The sequence below is a fragment of the Haliotis cracherodii genome, unplaced genomic scaffold (assembly GCF_022045235.1).
Source record: "Haliotis cracherodii isolate W230 unplaced genomic scaffold, xgHalCrac1.p SCAF_22, whole genome shotgun sequence".
NCBI classification, from domain to species: domain Eukaryota; kingdom Metazoa; phylum Mollusca; class Gastropoda; order Lepetellida; family Haliotidae; genus Haliotis; species Haliotis cracherodii.
The window spans coordinates 6024542-6047821 of NW_027266278.1; the positions used below are offsets into that span (position 1 = coordinate 6024542).

Genomic DNA, 23280 nt, shown 5'->3' on the forward strand with positions numbered 1-23280 from the left:
GCCCACTGATAGCACTCGTCCCAAACACAAGTATTTTCTTCACCTGAAAACTCTGTGGTCAATTCTTACAGATCAAGGACATACAACGTACACCATACAACAGATCAAAGTCAAGGTAACATCCTACCTGGTTCGGGAGGTGTGACATCCACCACAACACCCTTGCTATGGAGGATGGACTCGAACTGAAGGTCGTTGATGAGGTGGATGTTGAAGTAGTACATGACGCCGTGACGTAGAGACAGATCCTTGTAGATGAACTCGTGGGCAAGACCAACTCCAAGTCTCTCAAAGTGAGCATACTGATCAGACTACAAGGATAAACATGATATTTTGTTACAATATATTACATAATGCATACATCCAAAACACGCCTTGAACCATCTGTGTTAATTTAATATAAAATCAACGCATTAATTACAGAATATTAAAGGAGCTTCATATTTCCCTCATATTTTATGAATATTTTTTCTGTCCCTCGCTAAAGCCCGGGAAGAGTAAAAACATATTCCACTCGTTATGAAATGATGACGAGTTTTGTATCCTGTTTTTATTACCAACGACGTTTGCATTAATTATCAACTAAATATAGCTATGTCTATGTGCACTTATAATGGCTGAAACGTGCCTATGAATATGTGAAAAATGTAAATGTAGAGTCGCATATTAAATAGATAAGTTTTTGAAAATCAAAGCTTAGGGCAATCTTTTGTCACTACATAATCGCATTTACTTCCCTTTTTGTTGTATACACATATCTTTAATCATTGAAAGAAGGCTTTTTATACTGAAATGACGGAACTAATTTGATTTGCCATCCGACTGCACATATCTTGGCTGGTACTGACATGACAGGCTCAAGTCAAGATTGTGTTCATAGATTTTGAAGTGTCATGACAAGAAACTGTTTGACATCTTTGTAGGGCAAGAAAATTCAACAAAATGTAGTAATCGTGGAATATTATCGCCGGTATTCGTTTTTATCGCCGGACGAATTTCAAATGAGTCAGCGCCAAAATTGGTAGCTTGTTGTCAAATGAAAGTGTGAGAGTCGAATGTTTAGTTTGGTAGTCTAGCTCACCCTTCCGGGATCCTTCATAGTTAAATCTCCTCACATCTGCCCATTTATTCTACCTAACTATGTTGCCATATAAGGCCAGTGTGTTAACCGAGGTAGAAATCTGCGAAAACCATGCATCAGTACCGTCAAGTTTTGACTTAACTTCAAAACCTGTCCATTTCTCTTTTGTACTGCGAGCTAAAGCTCCATAAAATCCACATCGCATACATGAGTTGTTTATCACATAACAATGCATAATATAAACTCACAATGAAAATCTTGTAGTCGTGTCCTTCAATGCCCTCTAATAGTTCACAATGTCCTGTAGGTCCGTAGTCGTAGTTGACGCTCATACACTTGGTCTCCGAGAACTTCATACATTCCTTCACACAAGACCCGGCATGGTTCATATTGAAGAACTCGGCAAACACCGGACCAATCAGTCGGCCGTCCTTCAGACCCGTGAAATGTTTCAGCGCTTCGTGGCCAAAATTATCAGATGAAGCTGTGAGGAGTAAGAACAATCGCCTTTCACATATCCAGCCTGCTAAATACGATCATATATTATTTGGAGACTAACCTCCGGGAAATAACATATTATTTACTGCGTATAAAAAGACAGTATGCGCAACAAGTATCCGTATTGAATGAACTGTACACCATGGCATGGTTGTGGTAGCAATGTAATACAATGATCTATGGATTCTTTGATTGGCAATGACAAAGCTTCAATGTTTATCACTTAGGCTTTAACTACAGAAACAAAGATGGTGTCACTTTTTCGAAAAGTGGGTGAGTGAGTGAGTATGGTTTTACGCCGCTGTTAGCAATATTCCAGCAATATCACGGCGGGGGACACCAGAAATGGGCTTCACACATTGTACCCATGTCGCGAACCCGGGTCTTTGGCTTGACGAGCGAACGCTTTAACCACTAAACTACCCCACCGTAAAAATAAAATAGTTTATTAGTATTGCAAAAGTTGAATAACAATCTTGATTACTATTAACTAACCCCAGTTTCAACATTTATTGTTTTCAAAATATTTTGTTGATCTATGTTAATTGATAACATTTCATATCCCATTAATTATCATTTTGATTATTAAGTCATCCACAAAAAGTTTGTAGGCCTTGGTTTTTGTTTTGGTTCTTGGAATATACAAAGTCAATCAGTTTTTCATGGTATAAGTTATATTTTCCTTACGGTCATAGTGTGCATTGGTCCTGTCCTTGAGATTGACAGAGTTGTAGGCTATGACTTCATCTCCGTAGATTCCCCTTCCCACTCCAACACCCACGGAAGATTTAACCAGATCTGAATCTTCATACACCACCACATTTCCTCTCAGCTCAGCTGGGTTACTGGTTGAACTGAAGTCTGATGTCAGTCTGCCACCAGGAGGCGTGACGTCATAGGTGGGGATGATGCAAGTCACGGTGGATCTCGCGCCTGCGCTGTTCTCACCATACACCGTGAAAAAGACGGGGACGCCATAGCCATTCTTGGAAAATCGCTACAACATGGATATGTATATATACTGAGAGGATCCCTTCAAAATGAAGTATTGAAATATCTTTATTGTAATTACAGGTGAGGTAAGATCAAATGGGTTTTAACATCGCATTACAAAAAAATGCACTTTTTTTTTATCGACGAGCATATATGTGTCTGTGTGTCTACTTGTTATGGTCTGGACTTATGCCAGATTTAGAGTGCTAGAAAATAGAGATACCCTCCCGCACTTGAACATGAATACCTCTCTCACATATAGACAATATGCTAATCTCCCCTTAATGCCGATACTTGGGGAAGTAATATCGCGTAACGTCTTTTGGTATGACGCGGTGACGGGACCGAACCACCAACCTTCCGCTCTCCGGGCAGGCGCTCCATGCCCTGGACTACGGAGGCGGCCCATCAGTTATCAACATACAGATACTTGAAGGTAAGTCTGTTTTGCACCTTTGACAAATTTTGCAAATTATCATGCTTTCCGCTCTGCTCAAGAGACATACGAAAGTCCATGTTGAATAATTATTAATATGAAGGAATGCCATCAACTTCTAATAATGAGGTCTAGAGGTAGAGCGTCCGCCCGAAGAGCGGGAGGTCCGGGGTTCGATCCCCGGCCGCGTCATACCAAAAGACTTTACTTGTTGTTTCCCTGTCTGGCGCTCGGCATTAAGGAGCTAAAACAAGGACTGGTCGGCTCGGAGTCAGTATACTGTGTCTGAGTGAGGTATTCATGTTAAACTGCGGCATGGTATCTCAGTACTAGTACAGTATTAGTACAAGCAGCCACACACACTCGTGCATGCACGTCACTATATAAGTGCAATAACCTTGACGCGACGTTAAACCAAATTTCACCTCACCTCTAATAATGATAATATATCATCATCGTATTCAAAGTGTATGGTTGTTGACATCTTCCTATTATAATTTTGTAGTACATGGTAAGGACAGACCTAAGGCAATAAAATCAACTACCTCAGTGAACGAGGGAGTGGGAGTGTTGTCCTAAAGGCTGATTCTATTCAAGCGAAAACTAAGGCTGATTCACTTCAGACCAGCACTAAGGAGGAGGGCAGTGTTGTCCCAAAAACTTATTCAATCTAGGCAAACACAATAGTGAAGGGCAGTGTTATCTCAAACGGCTGATTCACTTCAGGGCCAACACAAGGGGGTAGGACAGTGTTGTCCGAAATGAGGATTCAAGTCAGATCAACACAAGGGGGAAGGGTATTATTGTCCAAAAGGTTCAAGCTTGATGCTCATCAGAAAGAAACACGGAATAAATCTGGAAATCATACCGAAATTAACTGACCATGACAGACATCATTCCAAGTAATTTTTAAAACTGGTTATGATGACAGGTTTTGTGCATACCTGAGTGATAATTGTAGATGGTCCACCAAGACTGACTCTTCTGAGCACATCACTGAGTCCAGGTTTGGTCCCGGCATCCACAAAGATCTGGACCTGACTCCGGTCATCCTGGGCAGCTATGGCTATCTCTACAGCCGGCTCTGTGTAGTCTCTATCGGGAAGTTGTCTCACTAAGCAGCTCCGTGATGTGGACACTGCCCTCTTCTTTCGACCAGAACCTCCCTGATGGACACAGATCATAAATACATTGCTTTGTCCCTCTGACAAGCGACGTCTCACATTTAGTAAATTCACCTGAATGTCAAGCATACAATTTCTGGACTGACTAACTGGGACTTTTGGTGGAGTAATCTTGTTTGAAAAGTTTACTTGTAAAGCACCTGAGCGATTGAGAAATGCAAACGCCCAACGCTATCGATAGCATCTGAAATTTATACTTGAATACTATTGTACAACGTACAGTATTGTCCACATAGTTGAGGAACTGTGGTGGAGACTTGTCCTCCTCCTTCTTGCCTGTATCTATCAGTCTCTTCCTTATCACAGGAGTCGCATATCGCCAGATGACAGCCTCGTACAATATCTTCTTGATCGTGACGAGCCAGAGGTCGATCTCCAGGGTGACTAGACCTCGCAGGGTCATCTCGAGAGGGATCAGTTCCATATCCATGGTCAAACTAGAAAATGTTGCAAAAGAGGAACATGATTACTTGAGTAATTTTTTTTCAAATTGAGAACACATTGGTGGCATTTTAATGTTGCAATAGTTTTACATTGGTCTATGTCTAGACTTAGAAGGATTATCGTCATGCGTATAGGCGATGCTACGATACAAATATCAATATAATAAAAAATAAATTAAAATCATAATAACGAAAAAAATAACGATAACATTTCAATGTCGAGCAGGACCAAAGCCCTTGAAATGCTTTGAAGTCAAGCTGGCAAAAACGAAAAATGTAAATATAGTCTATTCTCAAACATTACTGAGCTTTTTAAACAACACTACTAATATCACACTAGTTAATTAGGATGGTGACCTAGGCTGTCTAGAAGAGTTTAAAAAAGAATATATAGTGGGACAGACAGGTATTTGGTATGATATGAGTTAGTTAAGTATACTCACCTTAAATCAAGTGGAAACTTATAGAACCCTATCTCAGCCCTGGATGGGAAAGCAATATTCATGAGGTAGCCGTCAAATCTCAGTTTGCCATACAGTATAAATCCAATGCCAAGCTCTCCGTAGACATGGGCACTTCCATAGGGCACGACTTGACCAAACACCGTCATGCCAAGGATCTTAGCTCCTACGACTATTCCCATTCCATAAGTGGCTCCTGCTCCGAATTCTGAAATTGCAGTGGCTAAATACAATGATTCAGTGGTTTAATACAGTGATTTAGTGACTTAATACAGTGATTTAGTAGCTGAATACAGTGATTCAGTGGCTGAATACAGTGATTCAGTGGGTTAATAGAGTGATTCAGTGGTTTACATGCATAAAAAAGAGATTCAGTTTTAAGGACCGCCTTCGTGGTCTAGTGGATAGAGCGTTTGCTCGGAGAGTGGAAGGTCGGGGGTTCGATCCTCGGTCGCATAAAGAAACAAAATATTTTAAAATATGGTACTTGTTGGCACCCTGCCTGGCATTATGGGATAAAACAGAGACTGGTCGGCTCGGAGTCAGTATACTGTGTCTGAGTGGGTAGTTGTAAATAGAAGACATGAAAAAGAAGATTTTCATGCTGAGCGAAGTTCAAAACAGTATTAAAGAGGAAACCCAAAGTGACAAAGTCAGTAGATATATGCATAAGTATGGTTAAGATCAGGGATCATAATCAACGCGAATATGACATTAAATCAGTGGAACACAATGGTCCATGTCAAGTTGCGTCTCATTAGACTACTAACTTTGACCACCTAGTTGTATTGAATACTGGGGAAAGTATTGAGTGAGTGAACAAACGAGTGAACTTCAAGCAGTTTTCCACATCATGGTGGGTCAATCATGAGTTTCACACAATGTACCCATGCGATGCTTTAACCCTAAGGCGACTACTCCATCGCTCCTTGAAAGAAAGAAACTGTACTCAATGTCATGCAGAATCAATTATATTTCTATTTATTAGCATGATTGTAGCATAAAGCCATACTCACCAAAGGTCATGGGTACAATTCCCCCAATGAGGAAGTAATACTTGTAGCGGAAGAAACTGATGCTTTTTCTGGGTATGCTGAAGTCTCCTTGAAGGGTAATGTCAAATGAGCTGAATGCGTTGGCTCCGTCGCCATTGATGACAGCATTGATGATCTCGGAATACTGAAATTGAGATTGCTGATTATACGGGGAGAGCTGGCTTAAGGCAGAGAATATCATTTACTTTACAACAGACACTAGTATTTTGATGATACATGCTGGTCTTACTTTTAGCACATGCAGTACACGTCTACATTTATATAATTCCTGTATCTGTATCAAGATAAATGTCCCCGTCATTGCTTATATAAGAAGGGTTTCCAAGCACTGTTCAAAGATAGTACTTCCAGAACTTGACTTTAACCAAAATTACCTTGACCTTTGATAGACATAGCATGAACATGGTACATGCAAGCATGACGTTTCCTGTTTGTGGAGAGGAAAGTTTGCCTTAGAAACTGACACTGATATGTTATGCCAAGGAAAGGGAAAGGTGTTAAATATCATAATAATTATCGAAACATCACGTCCACTGCCCAAGAGAACATAAATGTTCACTAAAGATATTTATATAAAGATATATTTGACATTTGTAGTGCAGAGGCATTAACGTTGTAAGTACCAACAAAACACACGTCTGTCGTGATATAGTGAATGTCCCTTACCAGCGCAAGAGCCAGATCTCTGAGTTGTCTCGTCAGACGTAGAGCAAGTTCAGGGTCGATGTTCTTGGCATCAAACATGGCGATCATCTCCCCGATGCTCATGTTGGCCAGTTTAGCACCGAGCAACTGCAGTCCTTTCCCAGTCAGACCTTTCCCCACAGTGTACGCCTGATCCCCGCGACCCAGGATGTCGGTGACCCGACCAAGGACCTTCATGATCTTCTCGCCTGGGAACACCAGTTACAGTACTAAAACGTGACTGAAATAAGAGGCTCTTAACAAGGAATTTAACCAACATTTGCCCTCCCAAGTTGTACGAATGAGGCAATTAGATCCGGATGCTGAGTGAGTCTCAGTGAGTGCAGTTACCGCTGCATTTAGCAATATTCAAGACATGTCACTCAGGGTACAGACATAATGGATTTCACAAATTTGACGAGTTCTTCGGCTTATTGTTTCAATGAGCGTCATACGACTCTTGTTCAAGAGTTATTTGATGGTTTGGGTTACAACATTCAAGACCGTTGTCAAGACATTTGCAAATTTGACTGACATCTGTGACTAAAAAAATGTTCGATGCAATTCCTTAGTTTGAACTGTTCCATATGTTCCAGGGGTTTTGTAAGTGAATAATTGACATGCATTTGCATGTGTTTGTGATGGGTGCCACAGGTGGAGCAGGGTATGCTCACCTTTTCGCGAACTCCTGGTTTCATCATATTTGATAGTGATTCATTAACACGTGATTATGATACAGTCGGAATCGTACGATAGACACCGCTACCTATGAGCGATGAGTGATTATGGAATGGCGTCTTTGACTTTTTAACCACTTGGCTACCATATTGTCAAGGGTGCAAACATTCCAAGGTACCAAGAGACATTCTAATAGTAGTTGCAATGGACAATACCAACGTATAAATCCAAACATGTGGACTGGCTTTTAGTAATTAGGCATTACATTGCGATCGAATCAGAGCAGGCAAACATTCAAAATGTCGATGAAGCAATGCAAGTTCACACCTACAAAGAGAGGTGAATTATAGTTTATATTCCATGCTAAGTTCTAAGAACACTTTCAAGGACAGAGTACTACTAATGCTTCTCTACATGCAGGTAAATAATACTGCTAAAGAAAATAGCAACTGCAATTAAGATACCAAATGGACATAGCAGAAGATGTATAAGAAACTAACCACAAAAAGACAAACAAGATGCATATCTTCCTTTATTAAATCAAAAGGCGATATGTCTAAACAATTCTATGCACATTTCGTGACAAGACAAACTACCCACCTCCTTCCATGCCCAGCACGACGTTGCCGCCGCCGACCTCCCCTGAGTACAGAATGGTTCCTGGGTTGGCTATACCCATCTTCTTGATGGCACTCTTAGTGTTGGTTGCTGTGCCATCTTCATCCGTGCGTGATATAATCAGTGAGCTATCTCTTTTCTGGAAGGTAGAGACATCTATATGTGATATCGAAACGGTACAATAGATCTGTTTTTAAATAAACCTCTTTCTGTACATCATTGCAATATATAAAAACATAGACAATTGGTGTAATAGTAAAATCTGAGAGTTATTTAACATATCTATAAACTAAAAGACGTTTGTAACATAGTAATAGTCTTTAAGATACTTATGTCTTGTCACAGAATAAACTGGACAAATGAGAAGAAAGTGATACTCGTCTTCAATGCTATTTAAGTTACGCTCGTACATAGCTTTTAGATTTTTTCTTCTCTTTTAATAAAGGTATATCAATAAAATAAAATGATTGTCCTATGAACATCGGAACCAAGCTTGAGCAATATGAAATTCTTTACATTTAAATCAGATAAGTAATGTTGTAAGTACGTCAAAGTATTGAATTTCTAAAATTTGAAAAAAATAATCTAATTCATAGAAGGAATTTTCAAGTTATTTTGCAGATTTTAAAGTATACAAACCCATTCGTGATGAGTACAAAGTTATGTTGCGTATAAAACTATTATGAATTAAGATGTTGATCACCAAACCTCAACTTCAGTGCCGTTCCCGTGATCCACCAGCAGATGAAACACTATACGTCACTTTCGGGTTATCAGTTTTCGAATTTTTGCTACACCATGTTTCTTACAAATGTTTCTGATACAGACTCCTGTATAGAAGATAATTTATGTCTGTTATCAAACGGATAACAATCCTTATATGTTAACGAGAGTATTTTTGATTCTTCCTAAAGATTCATAAAAAGAAATGATAAAAATCAGTATCATACTGCTTCAGCCTTCAGTCTGTCAAACAGATCCTTGATTTCTTCATTCGTGAAATCCTGTTTCATCGCTTCATTGAGGATCCGCTTGGCATCGCCTGTGGATATTCTGAATAAGGAGAAGGCCATAGAAGAAGTCTTGTTAAATCCTAGACATCCGTTAGTTAGTTCTATCTTTACCATGAGTGACACCGGATGAATTTTCTATAGAACGTATATTTTGTCTTAAATTCGTATCTCAACATGTTGGATGTTTCATGCTAATTCAAGACGTTTGTGGCAAAGGATTTGTTTTCAGGAAAATAATTATGTTGTACACATGATCTATATTTCCTTTCCCACTTATTTTCAGAACATGTTTGTCACGCGTGTTTTTGTATGTCAAGAGTTTCAGCCACGTTTTGTAAATTTCAAAATCAGCATTTGTAAGTTTATCACATGCTAAAAATCCCTTCCATTAAACGTCTTTCTTGAGAGATGAGCTGGAAAGAGTCTGTATTCATCTTCAAGCAATTCTAATACAAACTACGGTTATAACGAACTCAGAGGAACTACTAATTTTAGTTCGTTATAACCATAGTTCGTTGTAAGCATATATCCAGCATAACAACAGCAAATAGTCGGGATCAAAAAAGTAAGTTCGTTATATCCGTCAGTTCGTTATAAGCGTGTTCGTTATAACCGTAGTTTACTGTAGTTTGAAGCATTGTGCTGATGTGGAACTCAAAAGCGCATTTATACACACGCATATGTATACAAGGGACATTGAAAAGGTTCGAGTCCCGCATCAGCACAATACTTCAACTATTGAAAATGCTAATAGATGTAACACTTTGTGAAAATAGTCAATAGGGCTATGAAATACAGTTAAGGTGTATCAGATAGTTATTTTTTTTTGTAAAACCCACATACTTTCCAGCTAACGTATACAAGCAATGGAGCAAAAGGAAATGGTACGTGTCCTCAGTAAAGGGATTATGCAACACTCACAAATCTAAAGGGCTTCTTCTTTTCCTTCTTCGTCCAACAGGCGAACATGAAGATGGCATCTGGAACGTCTTTTCATCCAGGAGTTTATAGTAGTAGCAGTTGTTGGTGAGGTCGTGCCCGTTCATAGCACAGACCTTCACGTGGAAGGACACCTCATATAAGGATGGCGTTTTGCTGATCACGTAGCTCAAGGTGATGGCGTTGCCAACTGGCTCTGTGTGGTTTTTGTCTAGCAGAACAATAATAAATACATCATGATAATTGACAGCCTGATCACATACCAGTGTTTGCCATTATTGTACATATTAACAACGAAAGTCCTCACATACGAGTAAGATACTAGAGGAACCAATCCAGAACCTTCAACCCTGCAACTTCTGTATTACTTACTGGGCAAAGTATGCCATGCATGCTAAATCCTTCTACATCAAATGTCAACGATCATAATAGGGGGACATAGGTGGTTCAGGTGCCGTATTTACTGTGCGACTCATGGGCGTGCATGGAACCTCTGACCATTGGTTCGAAACCCGATTCGCTCTGATTATGTTTATAGGTTTGTCTACGCCATACACATGCTTGTGGGTTTCACATACGTGGCGAACTTCTGAGAGATTTTCCCCCACATTAAGCTGACACGCTTTGATATAACTGAAATCTGGTGTTGAACCAAAGTAACTCATTCACTGCCATAATACCATCAAGAAACATCGTCCAAAATACGACTTAAAATGACTGAGATAGAAATGAATCTAAAATTTGCTCAATATGTTTTCATAATCGAAAAAGCGACATTCATCAATGTGAAATTTCATCCTCACAACATTAGATGTGATTTCATTAAAGGTGTTGAAAATGTGACAGTTCATGGTCAAAGACAATGAAAACACCAAGATAAAGATCAAATGGATTGTTTTAATTATGGTGTGTAATTTCAATTACATGTATTTTTTCCTTTTGCATTTAACGTTCTTAATTCATAAAGAAGAACATCTCAATGAATTTCTTTTCTTCGGGTGTTCCTGCCCAAGTTACCCTCTCCACTCACCATAGTCCACAGCCTGAAGCTTCTTCGTCCACTCTTTGTTCTCTATATGGTACACAAGTTGGTCATTACAGTGGTCAACCTCGATGCCAGCAGTGATGGTGTAGATGCCGAGGTACTTGAGGTCCACGTCCACACAACACGTGATGCCCATGCAGTTGTCAGTCAGTCGGCAGGTGCTCGAGATGGCAGCAGGGAGTGATGCCGGACAAGCTTGGATCATAAATAGAAACCATGGGTCATGTAAACTCCATTGTACGATTCCGGCTATACCAGAGGCATGCGTTTAGGTACAATCAAATAATATAACCATTGTTTACAGGAAATCTTAATTTATCACGAACATGCGCATGTTTGTTCATTTCATATTCTACGTTGTGTGATCATGTATTAGAAACATAAAAATAAAAGAATTAATATAACTACCGGAAGTTTGCAGAGCACATTTTTCAGACTTCCAAAAATCAAAGGAGACACCTGCAATGTAAATAGTAAAACATTTACTCTTGCGTATCTACATTATATTATAACGACAAACAAAGACACCCATCTACCATTGCTGTCAAAGAAGAACATCTATGTTCGTTATAAATAAGGTAAGAAATATTAGATATGCAGGGTAAAGAATTTGTGTAGAGAACTATATATCGCGAGTTTGATCGTGTTTCCTTATGGCCAGGTTATCGTTCTTCCACAGACAAAAGCATATCATTTGACAACCACTTGCTATATATTTAATCATAATTCTAAGATGATATTAAAAGAATGGTGCATTCTGGTTGGTCCGCCAGCGATGCTGAATCCAATTTAGACCATGATTTCGCTAAAACAATATTTATTTAAAAGATTTTTTTTCACAAATACGACTGGAAGGTGATTTTCTGTACTATCTTAGCTTGCTATTTGATGCAAGTATGGATATGTATTTTTGATAGACAACCCACACGATCGCACGCACGCCCGCACGCTCGCGCGCATGCTCGCACGCACACAAGTATACCTGTATACATATACATAAACACTCAGGATCTTCCTGCAAAAACCCAGTATAAATTTTGTCTAACAGTTTCTGTAAGGCTGACCACATGAACACATTTAATTAATAAGGCCATGAACTTGATCAACCATAATGGTCAACTATAATGCTCACTTACACACTAACATCACACACATACCACTAAAGGGCACTGGTAGACTCGGGGTACACGGAGAATAGACCAGCTCTGACTGTGAGAAGACTGGGACTTCAAGCACACACGTGTTGTCCTCAAAACACATCTTGATGTTCAGGTCAATCACCAGCTTCTGAGAGGCAGGAATGTGTTCTAGTTTGTACCTGTGGAGATGTTTGATAAGCTGTTCTACATAATGTGTGGATGGTATCCGTACGCTTCTATGCAATAAAATATTTTTCTGTGACTTTATTCTGAAGAATTCTAAGAGATTTATAAAATTATGCCATTTATTTCCTAAGCCTGAGAGACATTCTTGGTAGTTGTAACAACATATCTATTGAATATTGATTCAAAGTGTATATTCCATGGTAGATTATTGTGTATCGAAGTAAGAAGCTGAGGTGCAGGATAAAGTTGAATGACTGATAAATAATTTTCAAAAAGCTGAACAATAAAAAGAAATCTGTGACTCCACAATAACGTAAAATTGATATTCCTCGTAGTAGGGCTACCAAACCACACATTTTTTGGCTTGAGCTGTAACGTATAATAGGTATCGCCTGGTACGCGAACACGGTGTTGTGTTGCAATAGATAGTGAATCTCGCCCGAGTGTCTTGATATAAAAAATATCAATACGTATTGATAAAAGTGAAAAAAACTCTGTGGCTTGCTGAGGAGATTTTTCACTTTTATCAACGAGTGTTGATATATTTGATATCAAAAGACACGAGGGTGAGATTTTATTTATCATCCATCATCCTCCTCAAACGTTTTCAGTTGTAGACAGAAATAAGCAGTGTCTTAAGTGTAAAAAATACTGCTAACAGCTTCAGTAGCAGAGCAATTAATATTGTCATTAGATTGTGACGTCATGGTAACAATGACGTCACAATGGTCTGCAAAGCATTGTGATGCTAGTTCATTTATAGATATCGTTTGACCCAAGCGATATCTCCTGTGGGAGGCAGTTTTGGATGATAAAACAATGACTCCTCTCAAAATATGTCTGATAATTTGTTACATCAGTTTGTAAAGATACACGTGTATGTATGACCCACATAATCTACATGTATGACAGCAGGTTCAGTCAGATGAACTAAAACGCATCTGCTACTCACGCCAGCCGTGTCATATCTCCCAGGATGAAATGTCCTTCTGTTCCTGAAACAGAACGGGTAGTACATCAGTATTTCATTATCAGTATTTAATGTTTATATGTGTCGGCTTTATGTTCGATAATACCTCAAAGAGACCATGGTATAATCATATACCATTATGGTGAAGTTTTATATAACAAGTATGTTGGTGTCAATTTATAGATTATAATAAGTAGAATTTGATATTGGAAAGCCTGATCAGTGGATTGCGGAACTTTTGGACACAACTCTGCAGTGGGTTAGAGCACTGACCCGCCCTGAGCCTATGTTTAATACAACATTGTGACAAATCAATATTCAATCTAGTGTAGAAAACCACAAGAACCTTTACTGTAATGTGTATTGACTACATAATGACTTACCCCATTCGTACTCCAGGAGTGACACGGTGTACGATAGTTTTTCTATGGTCATTGTGATCTGTAGGTTACAAACATCTACATCAAGCTTGGCCTGGATGGTCCTCTTGATGAGACGAACAACGACACAACAGTCTACAGTGGAACAGTTGGAGGCCAGGTGACATCGCACTGAGTCTGGTAGGGATGGTACGGCTCGGCTCCTACATTCTGGATACACAGAAATACTTAAATATAAAGACAGGTCTCTTACTCTAATGTACATTGTTGACGCCTCACTGTAATTTGCAATGGTGTGAGAATTCCGAAATAATTAAACCATGACATTTGCTATGCTACATGCTTTTTGTTTAGCTGTTGTAGATTTCGTTGTGGCTGACTCTTTCACAGAATTTAGCGCAAGTTGGGGTGTATAAAGGGCGTAGCAGATTTCAGCTGTTCTTTGAGGTCATTGCTTTTATGGAATATGTAGATATAAAAAACCAATCAAATCATTCAAAACCTGTAGATCCCTATGATTCTAACATTAGTCATCACCCTGAAATCATCAATGCATTTGTACGATCACACACGTACTTGTTCTCCTCAATCAGAATACACTAAGATGCGAACCAACATGCAATAACTAACTCCATATTAATACACTTGCCATTATTCCAGTTGTTTACCCCAGCAGGGGTATATGGACTTGCTGACTGGTCACAGGCTGGACTGAGGAGATACTGTGACACCCCGAGATCATCCAGGAGCTGAGATATCAGAGTATCAGAGAGAGTAGAGACGATGGAGGACAGCCCCTTGCCTGACGCCCAGTTGGACAATGAGAAATCTAAAACAAACAATAAATGTCTAATGATCATAGGTGGTCGAAACGTTTACACGAGTATCATTAAAATACAAAGGAACATTTTGTGGACTCCGATGTATGGCTACTTACTACCTTGATTATATATCTCTTCTCTCTTCGAAAGATTTATCCGAATATGTAAATCTTTGTACTTATATGTAACGCCTGTTTAATGGACCGGATTCCTTAAATGGAATACATATATTCGACTTTGATTGCCACACGATATGATTCGTTTCACTAAACGAAAATGAACGCGTACCCCTATCACAAACATTGGCCTATTAAAAGAAATGATACCACAATTATGTGTGCAACACACCTACAAACGTGCCTGAGATATCAAACTAACATAATATGAAGTAAATCCTTCCGTATACTTAGCGTGCTACGTTATCACTCATTTTAGGCTTCTGTTGAAAATCAGCTTTTCGGCTATCATAAAGAATAGAATACAATAGAAATACATGTTCGGCATGATGATGAACGTCACGCCGCACAAAAACAAAAACAATTGACTATTTAACCATCTAAAATTGAATACTATACTCTTTGATATACAATGTCGGCCTGTCTATTGACAACCTTTTTGGAATTTAGGCAAAATAATGATGATATTAGAAATGACAGATAGTAATAAAAAAAGATTACACATATCTATTCAAGCCTTACTTCTCTGTTTCAGCATGGCCGCCCAGTCACACAGGGGTTGTGGTATCTTGGCTTTGTCAAGGAAGGTTTTAGAGAACAAACACTCGTTCTGTTTCAGACACACACTGACAGCTGCTGTCACCTCAAGTTTCTTCTCAGACAGCAGTCGATTGATTGTGTAACTGAAACATCATAGTTTCCTAAATGCATCTATATGTACTTAAACATGACATCTTTGGTGCATGCATGTAGTGTAGATTCACATTTATTGTGTTTTTGTTGTATTTTACTTAATCCTTGTTTTTTAAATCAACAATTGGCACACGCTCCTCCTACAAAGGCGACATCAACACTTACTCTACTCGAATGACACCTTTCACATAAAAATGCTCCTCTGTGCCTGTAAACAAAATGAAAATATGTAAATATGCAATCCAATACTCACATTCATTTCAGCACATGGGAAACCTCGTTCAATAATCTTAAACGTTCAGACTAAAGTTGATACATAATTCACACTCGAAGGCGAAAGCTCGCTATCAAAGGTTGTAAGAACAATCCCCTAGCCACGTCATATCAAAGGAAGGTGGCTCTTGTTACCCTGCCTTGTGCTCGGCATTAAGGGGATGAAACAAGGACTTGTATTCTCGGAGTCAGTATACTGTGTCTGAATAGGGTATCCACTATAAACTCAACATAAGTCCGGACTAGCAAGTGCAAGCAGCCACACACACGCGCACACACGTACATGTTAAAAAAAATCCCATTTACGTATCTCATATCAGATCATCATAATGTATCCATACTTACATGCATCACAAAACAATATGATACAATATTCAGATTTAAACAGAAACATGTTAAGCCATACCCCACTGATAATCAAAAAGCATTCGTTTGTAAACCAGATTTTCCACGCCCACTGTCAGCTGATAGGTGCACATGTCCACTGTCAGGAACACGTTGAAGGCACGTGACAGGAAATCGATGTAGATGCAGCAGTCAACGGCGGTGCAGATGTCAGGCACGTGACATGCCATGGAACCAGGGAGTTCTGGGAGGTTCTGGTCAAGCCCGGGAACTGGACACTCTGAGAGTTGTAGGGGAAATCATAACCTTTAATAAGCCACTTATTGCTCCATTTGGTCATTTAGGAAATTTTGCAACTATTTAAAATGTTTGAATATATAAATTCAATCTATCATTGATTTCCGTTTTGGGCGTAGAAGTTAATTCATTCATTATTAATGAACAGAATATTATACTATTTATAAAAGAAATATTTAACAAATTAATGTCGTAAGAATATTGGTTTCTGTTTTTCATACCGGGTCAGCATAACCTAATATTCCGGGTCTTACCGTTGTTCCATCCATTGACAGTAGGCACATAAGGGCTGCTTGTATTTTGACACTGTGGTGTCTTCAGATACCCTGCTATTTCCAGCCTCTCAAATAGTTTGGCTGCGATGACTGAAGTGAGACTCTCTGATCCAGTGGACTTCATCTCAGACAAGAAGTCAGACAGAGAGAAATCTAGAGGAAAGATTATTATCATGAATATCCATATAGGAACTGTAGATTATTGAGGAGTGCCATTGCATGTTTCGTTGATCCAAAAAATACAAACACGAGAGCTACGTGGAATTTCAATAAGAAACCGTATTTTATGTCATAACACTACAGCAAATTAATTTAAAATATATTTTGATATGTTAATGAAAAGCTTTCGTTAAAATAGTATGATAATTACATATTTTCAATGAGCTTTACAATGATATCGAAAAACGCATTGCAATCATTTTTTTTATATTCAGCTTCACTTGAGAAAATAGTTCTTACAAGTGGAGTAATTGTAGCAATTATAATCTAGTCCTCACAGTCCTACTTCTGAATAAAAAGCCAGGATACATTGTTAATCATCCAACAAGCATTATCAGACCTGCAAGAGCTGCTGTACTGTCCCAGTCGCAGACCAACTTGGGAATCTTGACGTCCATCAGAGCAGGGAAGGAAATCAGACAGGAATCCATCTCAAAACAGACACTGATGTTGAGGTTGATCAGGAACTTCTTTTCCCCGAACAGATCATCGATCATGAAACTGCAAAACAAAAAACAAGTGTAGCAATATATTATGGCCTTAATACTGTCCTTGAACAGTGAACCTCGAAAGTCAAGAACACCTTTGATTTGAAATGTTGGGCGTATTATTACAACAAATATTAAGGTTTCTAAAAACTAAAAGTAAATTAGCAGTGCCATATCAATGCTTACTCTACACGGATTACGTCCTTCAAGTTGAAGTGTTCCACAGTACCTGTAACAGAAAAACCCTTTTTCTTTAAGACATGACAGATGAACAGTTTACTCTTCTTTAGCATCTCCACATGTCGATTTTATAACAAAATGAGACTCATTACAGTCAATTCTCCCGATAACTCGGTGATATAAATATACTGTTACTTCTCGCATCTGGATACCCGAATACCTTTTATCCAACCTTATGTCTATTTCGATATTTGTATCATTCACCCCATTTGTAGCTGGACAGAGCCCTGGTGAAGACGAGCTTCTCTATGCCCATGGTGAAGGTGTAGGTGCAAGGGTCTATTCCTATCTGGACGTTGAAGGATCTCCCGATAAAGTCCACGTCAATACAACACTGTATGGAGCCACACGGGTCTGACAGATGACAGGTGACGGAGTCTGGTAGTGCAGGCAGGGTGAGACTGGCAGGGCAGTCTGAAAACATAAAACACGTGTGAATTAGTGTGTTATTACTCCTTGTCAGTATCAATGTCTTGAGGTGGCTTTTCTATTCAAAGAAGGAAAACAATAATCACAAGCATTTCCCGTGGCAACTTCTTCAGAAAACACGTTTGTGTCAGTAAGTGGATTTGTAAAACTCAACGATGATTGCATGACCCCAAAACGATGTTTGCAATCTTAATGTGCATTTTACAAAAGTTCATCACTGAAACAGTTTACCCTTCTTCCAACCCCCAACTGCTCCAGCATAGGGGGGCAGGCTCTTGTTACACTGGGGTTCACTCAGGTAGCCTGTAAGACCAAGTCTGTCGAGCAGTTTGGACACAGCTAGACCGGCGAGTCTCTTGCCAGATGGGAGCTTCAAATCAGATAGCCAGTTCTTCAAAGAAAAGCCTACAAACATAAGATGTGAAAGACATGTGATAATATTGTCCTTGAGCAGAATTCATGAACATACTTTATAAGGACACAGCCATATGGAACTGAATATGCCACACCATGTTATATCTGTACAATTCAGTTACGTAACATTGTAGTCTAAATATATTTATCAAGGGTTATTCAATCTATACGTTAATGTGGTTGATTGGCACGTTATAGTCCTGAGTTCGATTCCCTAAATATTACGGTGGGTAGTCCATGAGATGGTCATAGAACCGAATCTAGTTGTGCAATGTGTTTGTGTCAGATCAACATGTGATAATATTGTCCCTCAGTAGAAAATACACGATTAATAAGGACACTGCCATCTTCATAATTCTTGTAGTTAACGCTTCAGACTATGTTAATCTTTTATCGAGGGTTTTTTAAAATAGAGGTTACATCAGTCTCGGTACGTTAAAACCCTGTGTTTGATTCCTTAAATATTACAATGTGTGAAGTGTATCAGATATTAATAGAACTGAATCTAGTTGTGCAAGGACTGTTTGTGTCCTACCGTTGCCAGTCGAGGAGAAAGGGTTGTCCCAGTTCCACACCAATTTAGGGAAGCTGATATCTGTGAAGACAGGTAGGCTGAGAGCACAAGGCTGGTCTGCCTCAAAGCACAGGGATAGTTTCAGGCTCATCAGATACTTCCAAGCATGAACAAGGTCGTCAATCTTGAAACTGAAGAGATGAGGTGTATACACAATGGTAACTAGAACATACACACAAGCGTGTGCTATTGCTGGACGATTGTATGCACATAACTTTAAGGTGTTTCATTTTCATTAATTGATTTTACTGCATTAATAAAGTGGTTATCAACGGCCGAAACACATGGTCATCCCCACTTGGTTTGTATCAAGGAGTACAAATTAGATACCGTAAGAATGTGATACAATGCGAGTTGAGATAGCACAAGGATCGTTTTGACGAACGTGGGTCCAAGGTATTCTATTCTGTTTGATGGTTTAAACATTTAGACATTATGCAAGCACTTGGATACTACACATACCAACTTTATGCTAAATAACAGATAGGGCAGATCTTGACACAAACATGGACCATACTGCATGTAACTCAGACATTGTATCCGAGTAACATCAACTGTCATGGTAGTACTGTCAGGATTTCCTCGTTAAACAAGATTTTGCATTCATTTTCAGTATCACATCATTCTTTTCATATAGTCTGTGGAATCAACTTCATGTCAAGTTGAAGTGTAAAGCTTAGTTCCCAATACAAAATATGATAAATTTTACCGTTTGTACACAATTAATCATTGAACTCACCTCAATCTTACGACGCCATTAAGGTTGAAATTTTCCCATTCACCTGAAAACCATAAGCAACATGCTGACTTACTCGTAAATATAATCAAATGTGGATTATATGTCATTCATGTCTCTGTCAGTAAAACTGTAAAAAAGTATGTTCCTATACATACACTGCTATTCAACAGGAATTTTCACACATCTGCATGATGTTCATGTTGATGCAAAGAGACTTACCCCATTTGTAGTTGAACAGTGATATCTGTACGGTGAGTTTCTCGATACCGACAGTCAGGACAAGGTTCCGCGTGTCCAGGAGGATCTTGAAGTTGAAGGACATCCCCAGACTGACCATATCCACACAACAGTCCAGTCCAGTGCAGTAGTCGGGGATGTGACATGACAGGCTGTCCGGTAGGGTTGGGAGGGTCATTGGTTTTGGACATGCTGAAATGCCAAAGAATACCCGATTATCCGCCAAAGCAAATGCCCCAGTTTATGATATGCAGTACATAATCTGAAGATTTCTTGACATTTTGTGAACAACAGAGGTTCCTACGTTTAGTAGCATCGGTATTTCTCTACATGTGAGCAATTGGATGAGAATATTAATTTGCAAAGCTCCTGAAAATGCGTTCTAGATCCATTTACCATTATTCCACCCTGTAGCGTCCGCCTTGTATATCCCCCTTTGTCTGTCACACATGGGGTCCAGGAGGTACTCAGAGATGCCCAGGGCTAGAGACAGCTGGAACCGGAATGCTGAGGTCAAGACTTGACCACTGTTCAGATTGTTATTGCTCAGCCAGTTCTTCAGGGAGAAACCTGTGCATAATGAGGTATAATAAGATAGTGTACATGCATAACCCTCATATCATGTCAATGTATAACATAAAATAACAAGTTGGATACATTGAGTTTATGTAAGAAATCTACATTCACCATTAGACTGTGATGTAAGCCATGGTGGTGTCTTCTTTTATTATCGTATCCGATCTTATCATACATTGAATTACATGCTTAAGCAAAATCCGGTTTATCATAATCTAATTTGTCAATTGAATATGAAGTGATATTACTATTTTAAAATTAAAAGGTTAATTTGAATTAAAAGTTCATAAAAGTCAATTGTTTATCATGCTAAACTCAAGCCTCCTTATAGACATTCGTCTTCTAGTATTACTGTTTCTCGGGTCTTGTCAACTGATACACTGAGGTGATCAAACAAGGTTTATCATTAATGTAGGCAATGGTCATGCCTCTTTTTATTATTGTCTATCGAGTACTAGTCTATTGTTACATAGGGATACTCAAACCAAACGTAGTTATGTACTACATGATACACAAAGCATGATGCGTGGGATATCCCCTTACACAATGTAGTTCTTATGTTAACTGTTGTAATACCCAGTGTCCATTGACTTACCTTTGAGGGATAGTGTTGAGTTCCAGTCGCATCCAGGGTTGGGGAATCTGGCTTGGTTTAACACAGGTAGGGCAACCAAACACTTCCCTCCAGCCTCGAAGCAGGCACTGATGTTGAGGCTTATAAGGAATTGTTTCTCTCCCTCGAGGTTGTCGATGGTGAAACTGAAAAATGAATTTATTTTTTTCCAAATACAACGCACTATGATTACATTAAGTTATGACTCACGTTCATCACTAATTTGAGACTGATTAGGTTAGGTTAGACTAGGCAGGTTTCCTTCAGGCCATATTCGATAAGCAGCCATGACAACAGCAACTTACTACAACGTTATATACATATTTGAATAACTTACTCTGCTCGGAATATTCCCTTCAGATTGAACGATTCAGGTGTTCCTGAAGAAAGAAAAAGGAAAACACTGATTTGAAAAGTATATATGATGGCACATTGGCCGTTCCTAATAACAAAGAATATTGGATGTTCTGGTCTACAACTTTGTCACCAAGGTTATCAATAAATCACATTTCGCCTACCAAATTGGTAGTTGAAGAGCAGTCTGCTAAACTCCAGCTTCTCTATGGCCAGTGTGAGGGTCATCTTGCACATGTCCAGATCGACCTTGAAGTGGACATTTCGACTGATGAGAGGCACACTGAGACAACAGTCTATTCCTGTACAGTGGTCGGGGAGACTGCAGGACACAGAGTCTGGTAGTGTTGGGAGTGAAACCTGTTTTGGGCAGTCTGCAATGAACACGAATTAGGAATAAATATCAATTCATTTCACTGCATAACTGTTCAAAAACTTTCCTGGTCAAAGCCTTTTCCACAGAAACAATGACAGTTGGCCTACCAGATAATGAATTTAGATCTATGCATAGACCTTCAGAAGGACAAAAAAAACTATCCCCAATTGTATTGTATGTGAGATGCATTCAGCTTTACAATTGATAACTGTCAAGCCGCTTCAGCCTTTGTTGTGTACATTTCATAACCTTTACGGTCGAGTTTGCTCTTTCTTCGAAAATTGCAAAGAGCATCATTTGAATATTGCCCAAACGTTGTTTGATTAAGGTTACAACATACAAGACCTAAGTAAAATTTAAGAAAGGAGGACATTTCCAAATTTTAACGCATCAAAGGTCAAAATTAAGTCGATGCAATTTCCTGTTTTGACTATCGAATATTCCCGTGCATGTTTGTTCACATGTCTACTTGACTTGCCTTTGCATGTGTTTGTTATGGATGCTACCGGTGGCACAGGAACAATTCGCGAACAACTGGCATCATCACTATAATGATAGTGGTTTTATAATGCCTTTATAGTGCCTTTGACACATATTTCTTTATGAGTTTGGAAAAGGTGTTGTTGCATTATTTTTTATATTTTTTTGTCTTGTTTAATGTTCGAATAAATGTGATTTTTCTTTAAATGTTTCCTGACCTGAGTTCCAACCATTTGCGCCTCGCCCATCCATGGAGCACGGAGGTTCCAGAACGTAGTCTGAAAGACCCAGAGTGTCCAACAGCTTGTCTACCAGGGCGTCCGTCAGTCTGTCCGCCAATGCAGCGCCTTCTGATGTCACAAACTCACTCAGGGAGAAATCTGAAGCAAAGTAACATCATTTGACAGAACGTTCTTATATAAGTTCGTGTCTTTATTTACAGCTATCATGTTCTAGCACGTAGTCATTATGTTCTAATATGGATATTTCTATGATTACAAATGACAGGATTGAGGAACACTATATAATCATGTCCTTAAATGTATAAATTACTTCATTCTTATACATGTAAATAATAGTCAATGTTATTCACAAGGACTCCACTGGAATGTTAGGCCCACGTCAATCCAGCAATATGAGACATAACTATAAAGGCTACCAATGGTACACTTACTTTGTAGCTGTTTGGTGGCCTCCCAGTCACAGAATGGTTTAGGTAGGATCATGTCTGTGAACACAGGGAAGGTAAACTGACACTCCTCTCCAGCAGTCAGACACACCTTAAGGCTCAGGTTCACCAGGAACTTCTTCTGACCCGAGTTGATGGTATATCTGAGATGTAAATCTTTCTATCAGAAC

At 39.1% G+C, this 23280-nt stretch overlaps 1 protein-coding gene across 1 annotated transcript in view; it reads right to left on the minus strand.

The window, feature by feature from the left end:
• The window catches only part of LOC139471162 (uncharacterized), a 132130-nt gene that overhangs the window by 49774 nt on the left and 59076 nt on the right, over positions 1-23280 (minus strand). Inside the window, exons 55-88 of the mRNA XM_071253435.1 lie at positions 23096-23253; positions 22641-22802; positions 21731-21940; positions 21550-21592; positions 21195-21358; positions 20420-20593; positions 20006-20215; positions 19787-19829; positions 19009-19178; positions 18291-18464; positions 17835-18044; positions 17577-17619; positions 17243-17403; positions 16663-16836; positions 16173-16391; positions 15659-15701; positions 15323-15483; positions 14453-14632; positions 13807-14013; positions 13406-13448; positions 12286-12446; positions 11537-11587; positions 11114-11323; positions 10066-10294; positions 9082-9184; positions 8114-8270; positions 6818-7044; positions 6113-6275; positions 5079-5304; positions 4413-4629; positions 3953-4174; positions 2267-2576; positions 1330-1565; positions 128-311 (exon numbers count right to left, since the gene is read on the minus strand). Coding sequence (XP_071109536.1) covers positions 128-311; positions 1330-1565; positions 2267-2576; positions 3953-4174; positions 4413-4629; positions 5079-5304; positions 6113-6275; positions 6818-7044; positions 8114-8270; positions 9082-9184; positions 10066-10294; positions 11114-11323; positions 11537-11587; positions 12286-12446; positions 13406-13448; positions 13807-14013; positions 14453-14632; positions 15323-15483; positions 15659-15701; positions 16173-16391; positions 16663-16836; positions 17243-17403; positions 17577-17619; positions 17835-18044; positions 18291-18464; positions 19009-19178; positions 19787-19829; positions 20006-20215; positions 20420-20593; positions 21195-21358; positions 21550-21592; positions 21731-21940; positions 22641-22802; positions 23096-23253 — 5645 coding nt within the window. The remainder of the gene's footprint in view (positions 1-127; positions 312-1329; positions 1566-2266; positions 2577-3952; positions 4175-4412; positions 4630-5078; positions 5305-6112; positions 6276-6817; positions 7045-8113; positions 8271-9081; positions 9185-10065; positions 10295-11113; positions 11324-11536; positions 11588-12285; positions 12447-13405; positions 13449-13806; positions 14014-14452; positions 14633-15322; positions 15484-15658; positions 15702-16172; positions 16392-16662; positions 16837-17242; positions 17404-17576; positions 17620-17834; positions 18045-18290; positions 18465-19008; positions 19179-19786; positions 19830-20005; positions 20216-20419; positions 20594-21194; positions 21359-21549; positions 21593-21730; positions 21941-22640; positions 22803-23095; positions 23254-23280) is intronic.